This window comes from Eulemur rufifrons, chromosome 8 (genome assembly GCF_041146395.1).
Source record: "Eulemur rufifrons isolate Redbay chromosome 8, OSU_ERuf_1, whole genome shotgun sequence".
In the NCBI taxonomy this organism is placed as follows: Eukaryota; Metazoa; Chordata; class Mammalia; order Primates; family Lemuridae; genus Eulemur; species Eulemur rufifrons.
In genome coordinates, this window is record NC_090990.1 from 94275189 (window position 1) to 94297469 (window position 22281).

The following is a 22281-nucleotide window of genomic DNA, read 5'->3' on the forward strand; positions in this document are numbered from 1 at the left end:
TGGGAGACCAAAAGAGAAACAGAGAGAGGGAAGAGGAAAAGCATCAGTCAAATCAACAAAGTCCATATGTTTAGCTCAGAGTCCACTGGGCTGTGGGGCTGGGGAAGGACAGGAACGCATACACCTGCTGGAGGTGCAGCTCAGAGGATGCATGGGACATCCTCAGGCAGATCCCTTCACTCTGAGTGCTTCACCCTCTGGGAAACGGGGGGTGATCTTCACTGCCCCAAAAACTGTCTCATGCAGTGTTCCAGAGAGGATCAGGGAGATTGTCATCTCACACAGGTGAGGCCCTGTGATCCTTATCATAACTGCAGCTTTCTGAGGACTGCCCACTGCCCCGGCCAGGCTGCGAGGCCTGTGTCTTCTGAACCCGTAAAAGTGCCCAGCAACCAAAAGCCTGCCCAGTGTTAGCCTGGCACCGTTCTACATGAAAGGACAAAGTCAGGAATAGTCCTTTACACACAAATCCCATGCCCTAGTTCTTGACAACTATAATTACAGCCAAAACAGCTTTTAAAAGGAAAAGAAGAAAAGAAAATAGCAGCCTGAACTTAGCAGTGAATTGTGGGGTTTGGGGTAAAACAACTAGAGCACTTGCTATTAACAGTAGCCAGTCTAAACAAGCGGCTGGACAGCCAGACCAAACAGCTTTCTGGCCAATTAATGTCTCCCTCTAAATTAATGAGCTGCTCATTAAGCACTGGAAGCGGCCCATGGGACGGGAGCTGCAGGAAAAGGCCCTGCACAAGAGCTGGCAGGTGCTGAGGGAGGAGACTGGAGCCACACCCCAGCCCCAAGAGCCTGCAGATCCCATGACCAGCAAGCCCGAGCCTTCCCCTGCTTCCCAGTGACGTTCTCCTGTACCTTGCTCTACAAAGTTGTGTTTCTGCTACTGGCTCCCTTACTGGGGAGGTTCCATGTCCTAGTTCTTTGATTCCTCAACTGGGGTCATGACTCATATGAGTGTCACAAAGAGCCTTCAGCAGGGTTACCAAGGGGCAGGCACAGACCTGGGTGTGAATCCCAACAGCACCTGTTAACAGCACCTTGACCTCGAATTATTTAACCAGCCCAAGGTTCCATTTCCTCATCTCTAGAATGGAATAATATCCTCACATCATCTAGAGTAATTGTAAATAGTAAATAAAACATTATTTCAATATTAGAAAGCTTAACAAAGCACCTGACACATAAGTAGCTATTACCAGTAGTAGCTACTATGAAAAGAGAGATTACTTTCATAATGATAGTGATATTAGTGACAACACGTTCCCTGCCCTTTAGTCACACGTGAATAAGAGAGGGACTTTTTTGGTTGAAATCAGGACAGTCCAGGCCCAGCACCAGTCCTTCTTATCACAGCAGCAACAATGACAACCGTGGTGAGAGCAACAGCAGCCCATCCTGACAATGGTGACACCTGCAAACATTCCCCAGCAGAGGCCTCTGTGTTATCTGAACTAGAAGGTAAAGGAAGAGAAGCCTGAAAACACTGAACCCCAGGCCTGCAGCAAAGACGTGATGAAATTTGCATTTTCTCACCAGACCCAGTGAAAAAAATGCATTCGGGCCACATGCATGCCCCTTCTTGGACCCATGCAACTCCTCAGTACACCTCTCTCTGAGCCTGGGTTTAATCTAGAAAATGAGCGCAACTGATCCCCGACTTTGCAGCTTGCTGTGAACAGTGAATGAATTAACTGATGTGAAAGTGACTTGAAGGTACTTGTTACTATGTCCGTGAAAAATAGTACTGTTGTATTTAATAGCAGGCTCAATAAATTCAACTTAACAATAAAAAAATGCTGAAAGACTGGGAGGATCAAGGCAGTGAAAAGATTATTTTGTTAGGCTGATGGACTACTCAGAGAAATACAGCAAACACGCTAATTTTCTTCCCAAAGTTGCTGTCATTGAATAGAGGTGATCAGATGAAGAATTGGCTGAAAGTAAAACTAACAGCAAAATGAAGCTCCCAGCACCAGTTACATGTTTTCCGTGTAGGTAAGTAGATTATTCTAAAGGATAGACAAGGAGGCCAGGCATGGTGGCTCACACCTGTAATCCCAGCACTTTGGGAGGCCAAGGCAGGAAGTTAGCTTGAGACCAAGCATTCAAGACCAGCCTGGGCAACAGAGGGAGACCCTGCCCCAACAAAAAATTTAAAAAATTCATCAGATATGGTGACACGCCCAGCTACTCAGGAGGCTAAGAAAAGAGGATCACTTGAGCCTAGAAGTCTAGGCTGCAGTGAGCTATGATTGCTCCACGACACTCCAGCCTGGGAGACAGAGCAAGACTTTGTCTCTAAAATTAAAATTAAAACATAAAATAAAAAATAAAAAAAAAAAGAGCAATGACCCCAAATCAGGCTGCATCCAGGGATAACCAATCTAGCCACCTTCAACACCAATTCTTTCTAAAAAACACAATTAATCCATTTAACCAATCCCAAACCTACCTATAAAATATACAAGTCTCAGGTAATTTCTTCTGTTCCACTGTGGAACCCATGGACAAATTCCTTCACAGTGATCAGAAGACAATTTAATTCCTGTTCAATTCTGTTCCATGCACCACAGAGTTAAAGCAACAAGTTGGAATATATGTCCACTCTTCTAAAGCACGTGAAATGGCAAAAAAGAATGCATAGACATTTCTGGACCTAAAGCAGCCAACCAAGGAAATTTTGTTGAAATCCCACATTTAGTCTAGAAAATCCAAGTAAATCTTATATTCTATACCACAATAAATTGCCTTTTTAAAAAATATTTTGAGGGCCGGGCGTGGTGGCTCACGCCTGTAATCCTAGCACTCTGGGAGGCCGAGGTGGGCGGATCGTTTGAGCTCAGGAGTTCGAGACCAGCCTGAGCAAGAGCGAGACCCCATCTCTACTAAAAATAGAAAGAAATTATATGGACAGCTAAAAATATATATAGAAAAAATTAGCCGGGCATGGTGGTGCATGCCTGTAGTCCCAGCTACTCGGGAGGCTGAGACAGGAGGATCACTTGAGCTCAGGAGTTTGAGGTTGCTGTGAGCTCGGCTGACGCCACGGCACTCACTCTAGCCTGGGCAACAGAGTGAGACTCTGTCTCAAAAAAAAAAAAAAAAAAAATATTTTGAGTCAACTATTCACTAATTACTAAACCTTTACTCTAAAATCTTTGAATAAAAAGATACTTCACCATTCTTTCACTCCCTAGCCAGACACCACACATCCTCAAGGGTAACACAAGTCTCAGTTTGAGGAGCTGCAACTCACAAGACAGAGAAGATGGTACCCCCCACCCTACCCCCTGCCCCAACTATTATGTCCATTTTAACATTGGCCTTTCACCAAGATCAACCACCAAACTCAGAACAGCACGGTATAGGGAGAAGGGGGGTTCTGGGGTTTGCAAGGGTGCAGCCATCCATTTTGACTCCCCACCCCCACCCCAGCACTACCTGAAAGGGCTGGCAGCTAAGGTTCTTGAATTCCAGGTCCACACAGCCCCACCTCCAGCCACTCACCCGTATCCGGCGCATGGCAGCCACGATCTCCACCCTGCTGTTAGGCCTCGGCACATCCAAGCTTCCTACGTACTGTGGGGAAAAAGCAAAAACTCATTGAGAAAAGGGATAGCAAGTGTCCCTAACTGCAGAATATGAGTGGTGGCCACCTTTGGAGGCCATCCAGTTCATCTCCCCATTTTACAGACAAGGAAATGAAGAGCCCAAAGGGTGTTTTGTTTTGAGACTGTTTTTAACTTTATAAAAAGCACCTTAACCAGAAATTACTGCTTACTTTTTCATTTTACTCTGAATCAGAGATACAGTGATGCAGCAGAGCATTGTGTTTAACCAAGCAGGCTTCCGAATCAGAAAGGCTTGGGTGTGAAGACTCTCCCACCACTATGTTTATGGCAAGACTCAACTTCCTCATCTGTAAAATGGATTTCAGTGAAGATCTAATGAAATACAATCTCTTAAACAAAAGTGCTTGGCAAATATTAGCACACTCAGGAAAAAAAAAAAAAGAATATATGCTTTTTTTAAATTAATGGAACGTCACTGAGTTAGCCCTAGATGTTTGGAGACCTCATACATTTGATTAAGTTCATGATTGGAGGAAAGAAATGGACTATTATTTAAAAATTTTAGCCTTATTATACTTTTAAGTTATTTTCAAAACCAAATTACATGCAGGTTAATGTTATGAGCACTTTTTCACTGTAAGCTATTCAAATAATGCAGATGTAAGCAGAGGAAAAGAATAAAGTCCCCATTGTCAACACTTGATGTACATCTCTTTGTGTACTAATGGACATATGATCACAGTCATGGGGGAGAATTTATTTTACGTAAAAGGTTCATATTACTCACATTGTTCCGTAACTTGGTTTTTGACTTTAAATACAACTTGGGCATCTTTCTACGCCAATGCATACAGGTCTCCCACATTACATGGAATGATGAACCTCCTGATGAAAACTCAATGCTATGTCACTATTACAAACTGTGTTTCCACGAACCTCCCCACCTATACATCTTTGAGCTCATACAAGTAGCTCTTAAGGCTGCATTCCCAGAAGCAAGATTGCTGGATCAAAAGTATAATCTCTAGATATCATTTCTTGTAAAGATGAAATTAAAAAAAAGAGGACAATTCAACATTTATTAAGTATATACAATATCAGTTCCTTCATATATACCGGCCCATTACACACTGACCCATGGGGATTTGCCTTTCCTTTTTACCCACAAATCACATAAAACAGCCCAAGAGATAGCCTAGAAATGAATATTCCCAGAATAATTTTCAAAAGTCTACCCAAGCAAAGATTGCATTAACAGAAGATAAGAGCAGAACAGTTATCTGTGCTGGAAAGGTATTTCCTATGGTTACAGGAAAAGAATGTTTTTCCCAAAATTTAGAGCGAAGGCCTGGCCCCAGTGAGGAGGGTTTCGAAAACTAAATACTGCAAAAGGATTTCCCCTAGTATTGATCAACAGTTTGCGGTAATAAACTGAAGAGCACAATTCCAAGCAGCCAGTGGTAAGCAGCCAGCACACTGCAGTTTGGTCCCAAGGGGACAGTCCCACACAGCCTGTGAGGAGAAACATACCTGCCAATGAAGAACCTTGCAATTTGCAGAGATAAATGAAGCCATCTACATTTAACAGCATGGCCAGATTTAACTATGGTGGCATTTCTCCCCTCTGAGCTCTGCTGGGTCCACGCAGTCTATCAATATGTCAGTGACCCACATAGCCAAGAATGACGTGAGGCCTGGATTCGTGACTGCCCAACTTCAAAGGCTATCCAGCCGGGGGGGCAGTTTCTACACCGCCCACCGTGCAGACACTGCACAGCTGATGGCTTCTGCCCTGAACTCTGTGCAGGCAGGAACACCAGCCTTCAGGGGCTCGTGTTCCCTCAGCCATCACGTGTGAGGTGGGACCTCAGGACTAAGCAAGGTCACCCATTACAGGGGAGCCTGGGGGACTGCACGGTCCTCCCGCATTGGAAAGGAGCCCTGCCCAGAGAGACCCACCATTGGGCCTGAACGCAAATACCCAGATGTGCCCATCCCCACCTTGCTACCCTGACCTGAGCCAAGCCCATCTCTCCCTCCTCAGGAAAACGCACTGCTGGACTGAGAATGCCGGCGCAGTCAGGAAACATGGGCACGGGGAGGACAGAGCAGCTCAGATGGAGAGGAGAGGAGGCTTTCTAGCTTTGAGCAAGGTTTCCTAACAAGGGGCTCACATTAAGACACCCAACTTCTTCACCCCACAAGTGCCTCCTTCACTCCATCAGCCACCACCCAAGCTGGTACACGTGCACATGTGCACCACATGCCTTCACACACACTCATGGTACACATGTGCTCACACACCTCACACGTCACACAGTCACCTCACACCACGCCCCTACTCATTCATCTTCTTCCTTCCTTCCCAATCATATGAAGAAAATCATTAACATGCCCTTCTGAGAAGGAGCCTGGAGCAGATAACCCATCTCCACTATAGCTGCACCTTAGGGTCATCCAAAGAGATTAAAAGGATACGCAAAGCAGGATTCAGGTCCACATCTCCTAGACAAAAGCTAAATATCCATACTAATAACATGAATCAAAAAGCAGAACCACAATGCCAGGGAAGCAGAGATGCAACAGAAAGCCTACCGCTCAGGGCAAAACCAGAGGGTATGGTGAGTGAACACCATTTTTCTTTACATGTAGAACAGCATACCAGAAAGACTATCTGGGTAACTAATCATTACACTGGGCGCCGCTAACTTCAGTCTGTCTCCCGGTGTCTAATTTGAACAAAGAGTAAGACACAATCTAAGACCAGACACACTCGCTGGAGTTGGTCCCCACAACTATTCACCTTCAATGGGTCAAGCTCGCCATCATTTCTGCAGCAAGCCAAACCTTGGCAGCACCCTCCCAACCTGGATTAGAATGCGTTAGCCCAACAGGTGGATAAGGTTGAAGCCTGGGAGCCAGCCACCTTCAGAGATGCAGGGCTCTGTGGATTCCTGTAGAGACCAGGCAAGATTCCCTGCCGTCAGTTCAAGGCAGATGCAGCATGACAGGGTATCACTCAGAAATGGCATTCCCTTTATCTGCCTCTCCTGCAGGATACAAGGTTCCAAGGACTCCTAGGACAATGGAGGTGGGTTGGCCTGATGCCTGGGAATTAGAGGAATAGTTTTCTAAGCAGAAACTCATGCTTTTTTCCCCTTCTTCCCCCATGTCAGCTCCTCCTCTGGCCTTCCTTTCTTGACTAATAGCCCCCAGTAAATCCACCAGCTGTTCAAGCATGAAACCTGAGTGTCATCCTCAAATGTGCATCTTGCTTATCCTTCATAGCTACTCAGTGATCAGGACCTGTCAATTCTCTCTCTTCCACCTCTCCATCTACACTGTCTCTACCTGATCCTAGAAAACGTTCCTCTGTCAGTGTATATAATGGCCTCCTCACTGGTGTCTCCACTATCCCTGTGGCCCCTTCCAAACCATTCTCCAGAAGGCTGTCAGAGTGATCTCTTTAAAATGCAAATTGGATTGCTTTATTCCCTTGCTTAACAACCTCCCATGCTCGCTTCCATTTGCTCTAAAAATGCCAATCAAAATCCTCAGCATGGGCTAGGCATGGTGGCTCATGCCTGTAATCCTAGCACTCTGGGAAACCGAGGTGGGAGGATTGCTTGAGCTCAGGATTTCAAGGCCAGCCTGAGCAAGAGTGAGACCTTGTCTCTACCGAAAATAGAAAAATTAGCTGGGCATGGTGGCGGGCACCTGTAGTCCCAGCTACTCAGGAGGCTGATGCAAGAGGATTGCTGGAGCCCAGGAGTTGGAGGTTGCTATGAGCTATGATGATGATGTCACTGCACTCTAGCCAGGGCAACAGAGCAAGACTCTATCTCCACACACAAAAAAATTCTCAGCATGGCCTACATAGCCACTTGGTCCAGCTTCATCTCACATCAATGGCCTCTCCAATTATTCAGAAGTTTCTCGAATACACCATATCCTCTCACATTTGAGGGCTTCTACACATGCTCTTCCCTGTGCACAGAACACTCCTCTACCCTCTCACCCCCTCATCTTCCAACATGCATGATCCTAGATATCTTTGCTTAATCTCTGCTTCCCCTTGGTTGACCCCCGGAAAGGAGAGATGGCCGAACTCCCTACAAGTCTCCTTACGGCATCAACATGTGGCCAAAAGCATGCTGTATTCATCACTAGCTGGCCATGCCCTACCACAGGTCCAGGCACATAGGAGATGTTCAAACCACACGTGCCAGCCTGGAATCCTCCAAGAATGAACACACATTCACCCAAGGTTTTCATGAGACAATCTCCCCTCTGAGGAGAGGCCTGAGCCCTAGACCCTGCCTGCTGAATTAGCCTGCTTCCTCCAGGCAACGCTTCCACCCTGTATAGTCCTGTTGTGAGTCTATAAATTTACCTTACTTTTATCCAGGTACTTGAATTGAACCCTAAGTCAGATGCTCTTACAGTGGCACATGCAATTCCTGGCTTACTAAGAGATGGTAGGATGTTAAAGCTTTCTGTTGGTGGCTCGTTAATCACCTGGCATTCTGTAAGACTTCTGTAGCATTTCTGTGTCCGCCTTCCAGGAATCCCTGCTGTGACACATCATACAGGGCCTCTATTCAGAGTATCAACCACAGCGCTTGAGGGGGAAATGAAGTAAAGGAGTTAAAAATATCAGGACCTACCTCTTTTTCATTAACATCTAGAAAGAAAAAAAAAAAAACTATAAGATGCAAACTGTATGGGTCATCAAGATAAGAGGTTATCTGTATCGACTTTATTTGTGGCTTCATCTTTCAGAAAAGGTGTCAAGGACAAATAAAGTTAACTGAAGGACTTCAAATATTTTTATAAATTCCTGGGCAATTCAGCCTCAGTACTAGGTTAATACCTCACTGTTTTCATTTTCTTGCTTCCACCCTATTTTCTGGAGATTAACTTCTGAAGATACTGATAAACTGAACTGTAGTGTCCCTGGTACATGAATCATGACAGGAAAAGTGACAAGAACAGCTTGAAACATTCACCAATATAATCCCACCCATAGACTCCCTAGACTTTGTGCCAGTACCTTCCTCTGGGAGTTCCCTTTATTTACAGTGTTTCTGTCAGGTAGTTCCAGAGACGAGGTAAAAATTTATGTATCCATCAAAAATAAATGCATTGGATGATTTTGCTTCTGATAAAGCTGGAGTGAGTGGTATCAGAATAAGCCTCCCACAAATAACAAAAATAAACCCTGAACAAGATTTTAAAAAAATCATTTTGCACAGAATGTACAACACAGAAAGTCAACTGCAATACAAACTATGCATGTTAGTTAGTAATAACGCATCAATATTGGCTCATCAATTGTAGCAGATGCACCACACTCATGCAAGATGCTAATAATACGGAAAACTGGGGCGGGGGGGGCACTGGCAGGAGTATGTGGGGACTCTATCCTTGCCTCTCAATTTTTTTGTAAGCCTAAAACTGCTCTAAAAACCAAAGTCTATTAATTAAAATAATAGTAATAACTTTGAAAGCACCGGAGAGACAAAAAACAGGCATAGATGGGTGGGGAACTGAGCCTTGAAAGAAGGAAACCGCACTAGGCGAGACCCGGGTTTGTGGGGTTTTGTGCCTGGCAGCGCAGTCCCACAGGCAAGCACGGGTTGGCTGGAGCTCAGGCAGAGCAGCTCACTCCGACAGCCTGAGTTGGACACCAGAGATAGGGACAGCCAGAGGAGCTTGAAATCGAGGGCAGAAATTCCAGACAGTAGGGAGTCACAGAGGGGAAGCCCCCCAAATCGTGTGTAAACCCCAGCCAGGTTCTTGGCTTACCCCCAAAGTGCATGTGTGCACAGGAGACTCCAAGGCGCCCAGCAGAAGAGACAGCTGAAAGAACAAGAAAACTATAGATTTTAGCTGCTGCCCACCTCAGGGGAGGCAGATTTAGGATTTAAGACCAGCCAAGTTAACTGTCTTTAAGGACAAGAATACACACTTCAGAGAGGGCAGCGAGTCCTCCGTTGTGGGTCTGCTAAAACCCACTGACTGGCCTGTGCAGCAAGCAAGGCCATGGGGAAAGCACAGGCTCCACAACAGGCATAACGTGAAGGTCCTTGCCCCTGCTGCGTTCCCAGCTCTCATCTGCTCCACAGCCTCAGCCCATAGCAGATACTAGCAAGTTGAGGAGAAATCCGCCCCCCTTCTTTCTCAGAGAACAGTGAGGCCCACAGTGGTCAGTAGATGGCTGAGAAGAGGCCAAGTCTCCCCCGAGCACCCAGCTTCCTGTCTAGGACCCTGCATTCTTCCCAACTCTCTCCCTTTGGGGTCCCAAACCCAGTCTGGTCTCCCTGCACCCCATATCCCTCTGGTCTCCTGGCCATACTACGTCCTCTCTCCAAAACACACACAAGAGTTCAGGAAAAAAATAAATCTGATACCCTGCTCATGTCTAGAAATCACCAGCTGTGATGTGCCCATCTGAGTTGGTCCCTTAACCTATCCTCTGTCCTGATACTTTCCAGAAATGGGGACTCAAAGGAGCTTTCCAAAGGACTTCCCAAAGGGAAAGTCCTTCCCTGCCTGCAGAAACTGCTCTTGTGCACAGCTGAGTGTCCTGCTGAGTGGGATTATGAATGTGACCAGGGTGAAAGTTCTCGCCTCATTTAGCATGGAACAAAGCAGCATTAACTGCAGCTCAGAGCAACCCCAGATTCCAGGGCACGCACTCCGCCAGTGACCTTCCACTATGTGCTCTGGGGGAAGGGAGGAAAAGGGGAAAAGTTGCCTCAGAGTGTCCCGCTCCCCACTTCGGATGCCTGCTCAGTGCGCTCCAGGTGCTCAGGTGTAGCGAGTCTGGGGTGGGACTCAGAGCACCCATATGGGCATTTACCAGCGTCTTCACTCTCAACTGCAATCAGACAGAAGCTTCAGTGCCGATCCCACCCCCCACTCTCACTTGTTCACACACACACACACCAGAAAAGCTTCCAAAATGCTTAAAATGCAGCTGCACACCACTACTATTTATTTGTAGTCTAAGAGGAATGAGGCGCTTATATTTCTTCCTCCCTCTCCCAGCCCATCTGAAAAAAGAAGCACTATTTGAAGGCCATCTGATGCCTCTGTGTCACTATTGATCAGTAGCTCAGCAGGGCCGATGAACGATGAACGTGCCAGAGATCACAGCAGAATCCTTCCTGCTCCTCAACATTAAGGGGCTGGGTGCAAAATAATTGCAGTGACTTGTCTTTATGCTAATGCCATGCGATTCTCTAAAAGGGGCAGAGGGTGAGACGGAACCATCCAGTGTGCCCATGGGGAGGCTGTCACTTTCAGTTCTTTTGGTCTCCATTAGCAAAGGCTTAGATGGGTTGGCCTGATTATTTTTCTTTACTATGAGGATCTGAGGAGAGAGGATCTGAGCAAAGAGGAGAGAAAAAAGCAGAAAGACAGAGAAACTATTCTGGCCTTTCAACTATTAGCTCCTGAATAAAAGCCTTAGCTTGGTGATTAAAATCTCTGGCCCGTGTCAGAGGCAGGCACGGGGCAGAGGCCAGGCTGCACCCTGGGCAGGCAGCACTCTCTGCCATGCCTACCTGGGATGCTTACTTGGCCAGCAGATTATTCCTCCTGAGGAAAAAAACAGGAAAAGAGAGAAAGCCCAAGGCATGGTGAGAGGCAAAGAGAAAAACTGACAAAGGCTGTAGGATAGTTAAATCATCACCTATAGCAGGTGAACCAGGAATGGAGAGATGAACAAATACCAGGAAATCAATAGGGAAGTCAGATCCAATGGCATAGCTTATGTGGCCTTAAATATCATTTGATCCAACCCTTCATATTACAAAGGGAAAAAGTGAGGTTCAAAGGAAGAATGGAAACATATGATAAGACTCCAAATTAGTATAACCTTTATGGAAAACAATATGGAGATTCCTCAAAGAAATAAATGTACACCTACCATTCAACCCAGCAATCCCCCTACTGGGTATCTACCCAAAGGAAAAGAAGTCATTTTACCAAAAAGACACCTGCACTTGAATGTTTATTATAGTACCATTCGCAATTGCAAAGATGTGGGATCAACCTAAGTGCCCTTCAATTCATGAGGGGATAAAGAAAATGTGGGGTGTGTGTACACACACACACACATACACACTATGGAGTACTATTCAGCCACAAAAAGGAATGAAATAATGTCTTTTGCAGCAACTTGGATGGACCTGGAGAGCATTATCCTAAGTGAAGCATCTCAGGATTGGAAAAATACCACATGCACTCTGTAAAAACTGAGAGCTAATCGATGGGCACCCAAGGGCACAAAGAGATGTAAAGGTCATAGGAAATCAAGAAAAGGGGAGAGGAGGAAGGAGGGCGTAAAAACCTAGTGACTGGGTACAATGAACACTATTCTAGTGATGGGCACACTAAAAGCCCTGACTTAAGCTTTAGAAAAGGTGTCCACGTAACAAAACCATTTGTACCCCCTTAATATTTTGAAATTTAAAAAAAAGAAAATATGGAAACATAGCTTGTGAGTGGCAGAATCAGAACCAGTATGGGTCTCCCTACCCTGTATTGTCACAATAATACTTCAGTAGGAAATAGGCGATCAGGATGAACACAAGCCAACATCCCATTAAGGCCTGGTTCGCTTCATTAAACTCAAATTGAGCTGGGTGAGGATGCCTGTGCACGGACACCCAAATGGTCACGAGGTCACAAATATATCAGTGAAAAATTACAGGGCACTAAGATTTGCACAGAAAGGAGAGGGATTCCTATTTGGTTCATTTGAATGGCTTTGAGAATGGAATTGAAGGTATGTATTAATGAAGGAGGGAAAATATAATCCAACTACTGGAGAGGAACAGGGAGCTGAAGAAAGAGATGAGAAGACTCCAAGATGGGATCCCTTATCCTTCACATAAAGAATGAAGATGTTCAGCTCTGGGCAGCACTGACAGTCTATACCTATGAAATTCTAAGGATTTAAACTCACCAAGCCTCTGTTTCACCTATGAAATGTACCAATTACCTGTATTACTTACATGTCAGGGTTGTCTTAAGAATCAAAATTAGATAATGCAAATCAAAAGTTTTATAGTTTATAAAATATTATACAATCATAAGGAGATATTCTTTATATTACTATATGCTTGCTTTGTGGGCCAATGTGGTTTTTTAGCTTGTTTTTTATTTTTTTGGAGACAGAGTCTCACTCTGTCACCCGGGCTAGAGTGCTGTGGCATCAGCCTAGCTCACAGCAACCTCAAACTCCTGGACTCAAGCAATCCTTCTGCCTCAGCCTCCCAAGTAGCTGGGACTACAGGCATGTGCCACCATTTCCAGCTAATCTTTTTTACATATGTTTAGTTGTCCAGCTAATTTCTTTCTATTTTTAGTAGAGACAGGGTCTTGCTCTTGCTCAGGCTGGTCTCGAACTCCTGACCTCGAGTGATCCTCCCACTTTGGCCTCCCAGAGTGCTAGGATTACAGGTGTGAGCCATCGCACTCGGCCGCCAATGTGGTCTTGAAGATACAGAATTCGTATTTCTACAATAATCACTGACCCTCCCCCACCCCAATTCTCATCGACTAATGACTAGGCACAAAGTGAGGTGATCCAAAATGCCACAGTTAATGGAAAGGTGGAACTGAGAAACTAGCCTCAACAGGGTCAGAGAACACTGAGGAAGGAAGTGGTGAACGGCACAAGCAGAGAGTATCACCAGCGACCAGACCACACAGACAACTGACAAATGCCTCCATCTGCCACCCCTAACAGGATGGGCTCAGTCTGAGGTAAGCCCCTTGTCACATTTCCCCCTGATTGAGCAGGCTGTGAGCCTCACTGCTGAATGAAACCCCACAGATGAGTAAAACTTCCAGACAACTGGCATGTTCCCCATTTAAACACAAAGTTTCTATATTTTGAATTTCTATATTTTGAAGATTAGAAATCTTCCTAAAATATATTACACATCATCTTAGCAATTGAGGCAGAATTCAATGTATTTCTTCAGGATTCAGAATAACCAATATATACATCACAATATATAAGCTACAAATCAGCAATGATCCAGTGAGAAATGGCCCCAATCTACTACTATACCTTTTAAGTCCTTGAAGCTGATTTTTAGGATTTTTCTAATGCTTCCTATGTTGTTAGCAGAAAGAATAACAATATGCTATATATGCTTCCGCCTTTAACAATAACTGTCCCCACATCCTCAAGTACTAGCAGGACAAATCCAGCAACATAAAAAAAGAATTATACACAGTGACTAAGTGGGATTCATCCCAAGAACAAAAGGTTGGTTCAACATATGAAAATCAATTAATGTAATACACCATATTCGTAAAGGACAAAGACCATATGCTCATCTCAATAGCAAAAAGAAAAAAAAGCATTTGACAAAAATCTAACACTTTTTTTCATGATTAAAAAAAAACACTCAACAAATTAGAAATAGAAAGGAACTTCCTCAAACTAATACAATGAATCTATAAAACCCCACATCATATTTAATAGTAGAAAACTGAAAGCTTTTCCCTTAAGATCAGGAACAAAGCAAGGATGCTCACTCTTGTCACTTCTATCCAACACGGAACTAGAGGTCCTAGCCAGGGAAATTAGGCACAAAGGAAATAAAAGGTATCCAGACAGGAAAAGTAGCAGCAAAACTATCTCTATTCACAGATAATATGACCTTGTATATAGAAAATCTTTAGGAATCCACAAAAAAAAAGTATTAGAACTAATGAATGAGTTCAAAAGTGAAATTAAGGAAACAAATCTATTTATTACAGCACCAAAAAAAATACCTAGGAGTAAATTTAACAAAAGAAGTACAAGACTTGTACACTACGAATTATAAAACATCATTGAAAGAAATTCAAGATGGCATAAATCAATGCAAAGACATCCCATACTCATGGATTAGAAGACTTAAATAGTTAGGATATAATAGTACCCAAACTGATCTACAAATTCAATGCAATCCTTTCTAAAATCCCATCTTCCTTTCTTGAAGAAATTGACAAGCCAACCCTAAAATTCATATGAAGATGTAAGGGACCTAGAATAGCCAAAACAATCTTGAAAGAAGCAACACAAAGTTAGAGGATTCAGACTTCCCAGTTTCAAAAATTACTGCATAACTACAACAATTAAAAGATAGTATGATACTGGCATAAAACTAGATATATAGATCAATAGGATAAAATTGAGAGGCCAGAAATCCTTCTATTTATGGTCAATTGACTTTTGACAAGAGTGCCAAGACAATTCAATGGGGAAAGAACAGTCTTTCCAAAGACAGTACTGTGACAACTGAATATCCACATGCAAAAGAATGAAGTTGGAGTTCTACCTCATATTGTATACAAAAATTAACTCAAAATATATCATACATCTAAATATAAGAGCTAAAATTATAAAATTCTTAGAAGAAAACACAGCACCTTAGAATAGGCAATGGTTTCTTAGAAATGAAACCAAAACGCACAAGTGACAAAAGAAAAAAAATAAATTGGACTTCATCAAAATGAAAAACACTTGGGCTTCAAAGGACTCCACCAAGAAAGTAGGAAGACAACTGATGGAATGGGAAAAAATATTGACAAACCATATCTAATAAGGGACTTGTATCCAGAAAATAACTCCTACAACACAATACAAAGACAAGCAACTCAAATTGAAAACGGACAAAAGATATGAAGAGACATTTCTTCGGAGAAGATACACAAATGGCTGGTAAGACCACGAAAAGATGCTCGACAATCAATGATCTGGGAAATGCAAATCAAATCCACAACAAGGTATCACCTCACACCCACTAGGATGGCTAAAATAAAAAAGTAACAAGTGTTGACAAGAATGTGAAAAAACTGGAATCCTCATACACTGCTATAGGAAATAGTACAGCCACTTTGAAACAGTTTGGCAGGTCCTGAAAAAGTTAAACATAGAGTTAACATATGAACCAGCAATTCCACTCCCAGGATAAATGAAGACATATGGCCATGCAAAAACTGGTCCAAAAATATTCATAGCGGCATTATTCATAATAGCCAAAAAATGGAAACCACCCAAATGTCCATCAGCTGACGAATGGGTAAAGAAAATGTGGCATATCCATATAATGTAACATTATTCAACAATAAAAAGGAATGAAGTACCAATACATGTTACAAAATGGATGAACCTCAAAAACATTATGCTAAGAAGCTAGTCACAAAAGGCTACATATTGTATGACGCCTTTAGTGGAAATGCCAGAATAGCAGGCAAGTCAACAGAAACAGGCAGTAGATTACTGGTTGCAAGGGGTTCAGGGAATGACTGCTAATGGTACAGGTTTTCTTCTGGGGATGATGAAAACGTTCTGAAATTACATAGTGGTGATCATTGCACAATTACATGACTATACTAAAAACCACTGAATTATATACACTTAAAAGGCTGAATTAATGTTATTTCAATAAAGCATTAATTGAATGATATTTCAATAAAGCTGTTACAAAAAAACACACAAGAAATGTCTCCTGGCTGGCTGTAGACTAGAAAATACAACTGCAACCAAATTAGATTTTGAGTGAGCTTCTGAAGGGCTCCCCTTTAAGGCAAGGCTATAGCTTCAGCATCCATCTTGGCTGCTCAAATAACCCTTCTGCGTCTCTCCGCATTGCTGGCTGGCATCTAGATATTTGAGTTCACCAGATAAATAATCCCTGGACGGAAAAAATGAGTTAAACTATACTGAATTTTAGCTCTTCTAGAAGATATATTTTGCTCTCCCAAAAGAATATGCATTTTTCCTACATTGTAAGAGCATAGCAATCTCATTTCATATTCCTACTCCTCAATGCAGTAAAATGGGATGGAAGCTCACAAAAGAGATTATTTCCGCATCATGCTGAAGCTTCCCGAACAATCTGGTCTAATCACCATGCCATTTCTGGGGCTGCTTTGGTGAGCCGGGTTCACTGGAGTGACCTCAAAACACAAACAGCACCAATCTTCCAGGTATGAATGTATTTATAAAGACACACCAAGAAAAAAAGATAATATTCCCCATTTTCCAACTTTTAAATTCCAAACATTCAAAGACTATGACTGCAAGGAAAAAAGGAAAAAGTCATGTCATAGTGAGATTTTTAAAAAGGAAGAATTTCAGAGTTGGAAGGGACCCTAGACAAACACATTGTGTTACCTAATGCACCCTCAATAGACACCTGAAATTTTAATCTCTCTATAAATCCCTACCAAGTTGTTAACTAGCCAATGCTTAAATACTGTCACTAATGAAGAGATCACTACCTCAGACAACAGCACTGTTGGAAAGTTCTCCCTTATGGCAGGTTAAAATTGGTCTCCATAAAGATTCAGAGTCTACTCTCTCCTCAAATATGTAGATACTTCTCATCACCCTATGCCCATGGGCCCTCTCTTCTGTACATTTTGGTGTTTCTCATCTCTAGAGTTCCAAGGACATTATGGATAAGGCTTCACTATTCTCCTCAAAAACATGTCTCAAGTGCTACCAGCTCTGTCAAGCGCTACCATGAGTGCCCTCTGGCAGGCTAGGGCAAAGGAGGGGACAATATAAAAGAGATAAAACGAGGAGAGACAGAGTAAATGAGTAGAAAGGAAGAAAGCAAGAGAGAGAAACTGGAGAGATGCCTAAGACGTCCAACTGCAGAGACAGCCCCCACAGGCTGAGCTTCCGCCTCGATGCCAGCCAAGCCCTGAGCAGCAGCAGTTTCAAGAACTCCAGGTGGAGACATGCGTCAATCTGCTGCAGGCTCAGCCATTATGCTGCGTGGGCTTTTAATCTGTAGAATAGAGACAACAGATATGGGTTTCTTTTTTCTCACATAGAATTGAGAAAACAGTAATATGGTGCACTTTGTATCTGGGAAAGGAGAAATGATGCTGAGGTAGACCAGCTGTTAATGGGACCAGCTCAAGCAAAGTTTGTCTCTGGTGACCTTTTACCTCTCACTTTTGGTCCCATTCCTCATCTTTCCAGGTACCCTGTATCCAACCCTCCTCCCTGTGTAGTACCAATCCTCTGGATGATTTCCTTCCCTTCCCACTTTTCCCCACCAAAACTCTGCCTGTCCTGTGTTTCAAGTCCTCAGCCTCCCTCCCTTCCACACAAAAGCTAACTAATTAACCAAACTAATCATGTTAGGACAACACAGGGAGAAAATGGCCCAACTGATTAGCCCAGCCAGATGACACACTCATACCTAACGGCATCTCACAGAAACCAAAAACATCCTTAGAGGCTATTCATTGGCCATCACAGTTTCCAGATCAGTAGAGTAGCAGATCATAGAGTGGATAATTGGGGACAGAGATGCCTGTTAACTATAGTTTTCATATTACAACATGGAAGTTTCCAACTATTCTGGCTAAATGATGGCCCTGCAGAGAGAATCACAGAGGCTGGGATTAAAGACTTTTAAGGAAGGTAGTAAAATGTAACAGGAAGAACCTGGGTTTTGGAATCAGATCTGGATTGAAATCTGAGCTTCAGTTTCTTCTTTTATAAAATGGAAAGAATACCATCTTCCTTAAAGAGCCACTGTAAAGATTAAATTAGATAATGTATATAAAGTATGCAGCATTTAGATCTTTCAGCTCCATGTCTAGGTTAGTTCTCTCTGTTATATTTATTTACACTGATCAGAGTTGTGAGTTAAGATCTGTTTGATTCTTAGATTAACTGTGTCTCCCCTAACTAGACTGCACTGGTAGCTCCAAAGTAATATTATTACCCTTGTCACTGCATCCTGAGCACCTAAATAAAAAGCCTAGCCCATCAAATGAATGGACAAATGGTAGCTTTTCCTGCTTTTAAGCAAGAACCTTTGAGACGTTATCTAGTTCTTTACCTACCTGCAGGCAGTCCCACACCTCCCACGCTAAAAAGACTCCATCTTATTTTCTAACTTCCCATGGGGACCCACTCAACAGTCTTCATAGCAGAAGAATTAATCATTCTTATTAACAGCAGCAGCAACACAAAACAGCAAATACTTCTGTAATGATTTTTCAGATACGGTAATGCAAGTCAGCTAAAGGAAGGAGGAAGTCTGAGAAATCAAAAGCCACAGGAACAATTCCTCTTACTAAAAGGTGGTAAGAAAAGCTACAAGGATAATCAAAGAAGTCCAATCAAAGAGAAAAGTGTACACAAGGGTGGCCAGTACACCAGGCAGAGGTGAGGGGCACACAGAGATGTGAAGACAGATTTCCCCAGAAGGAGAGACAGAAATTAGCACTAGAAAGTAGTTCCAAGGTCTTTCAATCCCACCTCTTGTTTCACTCCAACAAGGCCAGACACTGATGTTCAATGATCCAGGGTCTTACTCAAGGTCACCCAGTGAGTTACAGAAACAAAGTGACCCAGGTATGACCAGGTATAACCCAGGTATCCTGGCTTCCAAGCCAATGCTCTGAATGTAAGAGTATGTATGATAGAATCAGATGAAAAGGTTCGGTGGTTCCAATTCCAGCGCCACCACTTTCTAGCTGCTCCATAAACTTCAGCCACCTGGTCAACTTCCCCATGCCTTGGCTTTTTTGTTTATGAGATAAAACTGCTTGGTTATCATGGGAATTAAATGAGACCATGCAGGAAAAACACACAGGATCACATCGAAGCTCCATTCTTTTATTTAAAAATTACAGAGCACTTTCTATTTGCCAAAGATAAGGAGGCAAGAAGAAGAGATTACAAAGAAAAAATACACATAATAAGGAATGACCACACTCTGTTCTACCAAAGAACTGGGTTTGGAAACGATTGTGTGGAGGATCTCGAATGAATACAAGAGCTGCTGGGTAAGGGGGGAAAAAAGTAGTCGTGGATGGGGGCAGAGAGGTTACAGGCAGGCAAAGCTCTTCTCTAGGACATGGAAAAGCACTTTAGGAACAAAAGACTGTGCCAAACCTGGCTGAAGAACTGAACTTCAAATCACACTGCTCGCCTCCCATTCTGAGAGATGCCAACAAACCACAGCAAGGGTTCATATTTGTCCAACCAAAGATACTTTTAAGAAGAAATTGATATTTTAATGAAAATTTTTGTGGGTAGGTAGAAAAGATTCCCATTACATACCACACAGCTAAACATTCCTGTTCGATGTCCCTGTTCTTCCCACACAGAGTCATTCCACCCCACCAGCGGCCTCATCTTCCTTTCTCCTCTTCTCACACAAAGCCTTTACAGCACTCCCTCTGAACATCCCATTCAACAAAGCAAAATCCCAGAAGTGAGCCTCTGAGTGACCGTCCAGTGTTCCCCTAGCACTGAGACCTGTGGACATCCTGTTGCCAATCAGACCTCTCCCATTCACAGGGATTCTGTAAGCCCCTGATAGATGTGTCTGGGCCTGTCCCTGTGATAAGGGCAGGGCAGTGCTCCCACCCACAGAGACAAGGAGGAACCGAGCCACAAGGCCACGCTGGCTTCTGGCCCAGCGACCACAGCAACCCTCCAACGCTGCACAGGAACACAACATCTTCATGGTTAGAACCTTGTGGTCTTCAACCACCTCATCCCTGGTTTCTGGGAGCTTCCAAGAAGAGAACAACTCAGGAGGATATGAAGCCAAAACCAAGGATGGGTTTTGAGAGGCAGACACTAGAGCAGAGAGAAATGCAATAGCTTCTGAGTCAGAGCCTCATCTACAAGGAAGCTGCCTGTCAGATGCTTACCAACCACGAGCTTCGAAGTTACTCAGGTGCATGAAGCAGGGGCAAGGGTGAGAGGGATGGAGGCCAACCAGGAAGCTTCTCCAGGCACAGTTAGGTTGACCAACCATTCTGGTTTGCTTGGCACTATCCTGGTTTTAGCACTGAAAGCCCTACATCCCAGGAATCCCCACCCTGGGCAGACCTCCACTCTAGTTGGTTTCCCTAGTGAAGGTGTCCCCTCCCTCGCCTCAGGATGGTTTCACTAGCAAGGTGGTAAGTGCTGCCAGCAGAGCTCACAACTTCCCTTATGCTTCGGGGCTCCTGGGTGAAATCATGGAAAAGGAAGGAAGGAACTGGTGCCCAGAGAGTAAGATCAGCCCCTTGGGATGGCCCCCAGGCAGACAGGAGCCCAGGCGTCTGGCCCCATCCTGCCAAGGTCACAGGGATACCCTCTGAAAACTGGCACCCAGCCACACCAGCCTCTCCCTCCACCATCTGCCCAGGGTGGATCTGGGAGCCAAATGAACAAAATAAAATGCTTCTCAAGGGGATGACAATTATTAATAACCACATATTAATATCAATGTATATAGTTTTATACACATTCCAAGAACTGCAAACCCCTCTTACCCATCTCCCCACAGTTATCCTCTTGGGCCACTCTGCCCACATTTAGAAAACCAAACCAAAGAAAAACCACGTATCCCGTCATCACTGCCGCCTCGCTGCACAACGGCAAGTTAGACTAAATCTCCTGAGAGACCCTGAGCAAGAACCACCCAGTTAAGTGCCTCCTGAAAACTTGACCCATAGAAACCATTAGATAATACATTATGGTTGTGTTAAGCTGCTAAGTGTTGAAGTAATTGGCTGATACACAGTGCATATTTGCTACACCAACTAGAGTTAATTACCAAATCAATATGTCATACATTTAAAAAAAAAAAAAAAAAAAGGAGCTGTCACTGCATTCTGCACCCTGGGGTTACATTTAAGGTGAGGAACTGATAGTGGCCTCACTGACCACACCAGGATCCCTCTAACATGCGTACTCATTCTATCTCTCACAGATCTGTATACACTTACACACACACTCCAGGCCAATCATGGCTGTCCGACATTTATTTATTTATTTATTTATTTCAGTTAAGGAGGCTGTTCTGTCTGTGGATTCTTAAACGGGCAAAAAGGAAGGAGATAAATATGAGCAACCATAAGAGTTGAGTATACACCAGTGTAGGTATATAACAACACAGCAGGACCCAATTACATGTGCATGTGCACACACGTGCATATGTACATATGTGCATCTGTGAAGGCACAAGAGAGATGCTGAGCAACAACAGTGGGGAGAAGGTATGAGTTTTTCATTAGTGAGACAGCAGAATGAGGGGCAGGCAACTAAATAAGGGGAAGAATGGGTCTAGAAATCAAGCAAAGAGGCTGGGTGTGGTGGCTCACATCTGTAATCCTAGCACTGTGGGAGGCCAAGGCATGAGGATTGCTTGAGGTCAGGAGTTCAAGACCAGCCTGAGCAAAAGCGAGACCCCGTCTCTACTAAAAATAGAAAAATTACCCAGGCTTGGTGGCACATGCCTGTAGTCCCCACTACTCAGGAGGCTGAGGCTAGAGAATTGCTTGAACCCAGGAGTTTGAGGTTGCTGTGAGCTAGGCTGATGTCATGGCACTCTAGCCTGGGCAACAGAGCGAGAGACTCTGTCTCAAAATAAAAATCAAGCAGAGAAAGGGCAGGAAAAGGTCTTCATACACAGACTTTTGAAAAGGAAAACAGAGCTCTAAGGTTTACCTCTAAGGGCCCCTGAGTCCCTGGACCACCTCGGCTTTAAAGCAAAAAATGGTTAGCAATAACACACTATGCTGATCCCAGATAGCAATTCTAGCAACCGTGGTGATGGGCGGGTGCCATTAACTCAGATCAATAGATAGAAATGCTTCCAGAGGCACACGCCAACCCAAATCAAGTTAAACTGCAAGCAAATGGCAAATC

At 43.8% G+C, this 22281-nt stretch overlaps 1 protein-coding gene across 3 annotated transcripts in view; it reads right to left on the reverse strand.

Moving 5' to 3' along the window:
* Positions 1 to 22281, reverse strand: part of LOC138390738 (carboxyl-terminal PDZ ligand of neuronal nitric oxide synthase protein) — a 283588-nt gene that overhangs the window by 212360 nt on the left and 48947 nt on the right. For all 3 annotated transcript variants that reach the window (XM_069480285.1, XM_069480284.1, XM_069480286.1), the window contains exon 2: positions 3520 to 3591. In XM_069480285.1, the coding sequence (XP_069336386.1) occupies positions 3520 to 3591 (72 nt within the window). The remainder of the gene's footprint in view (positions 1 to 3519; positions 3592 to 22281) is intronic.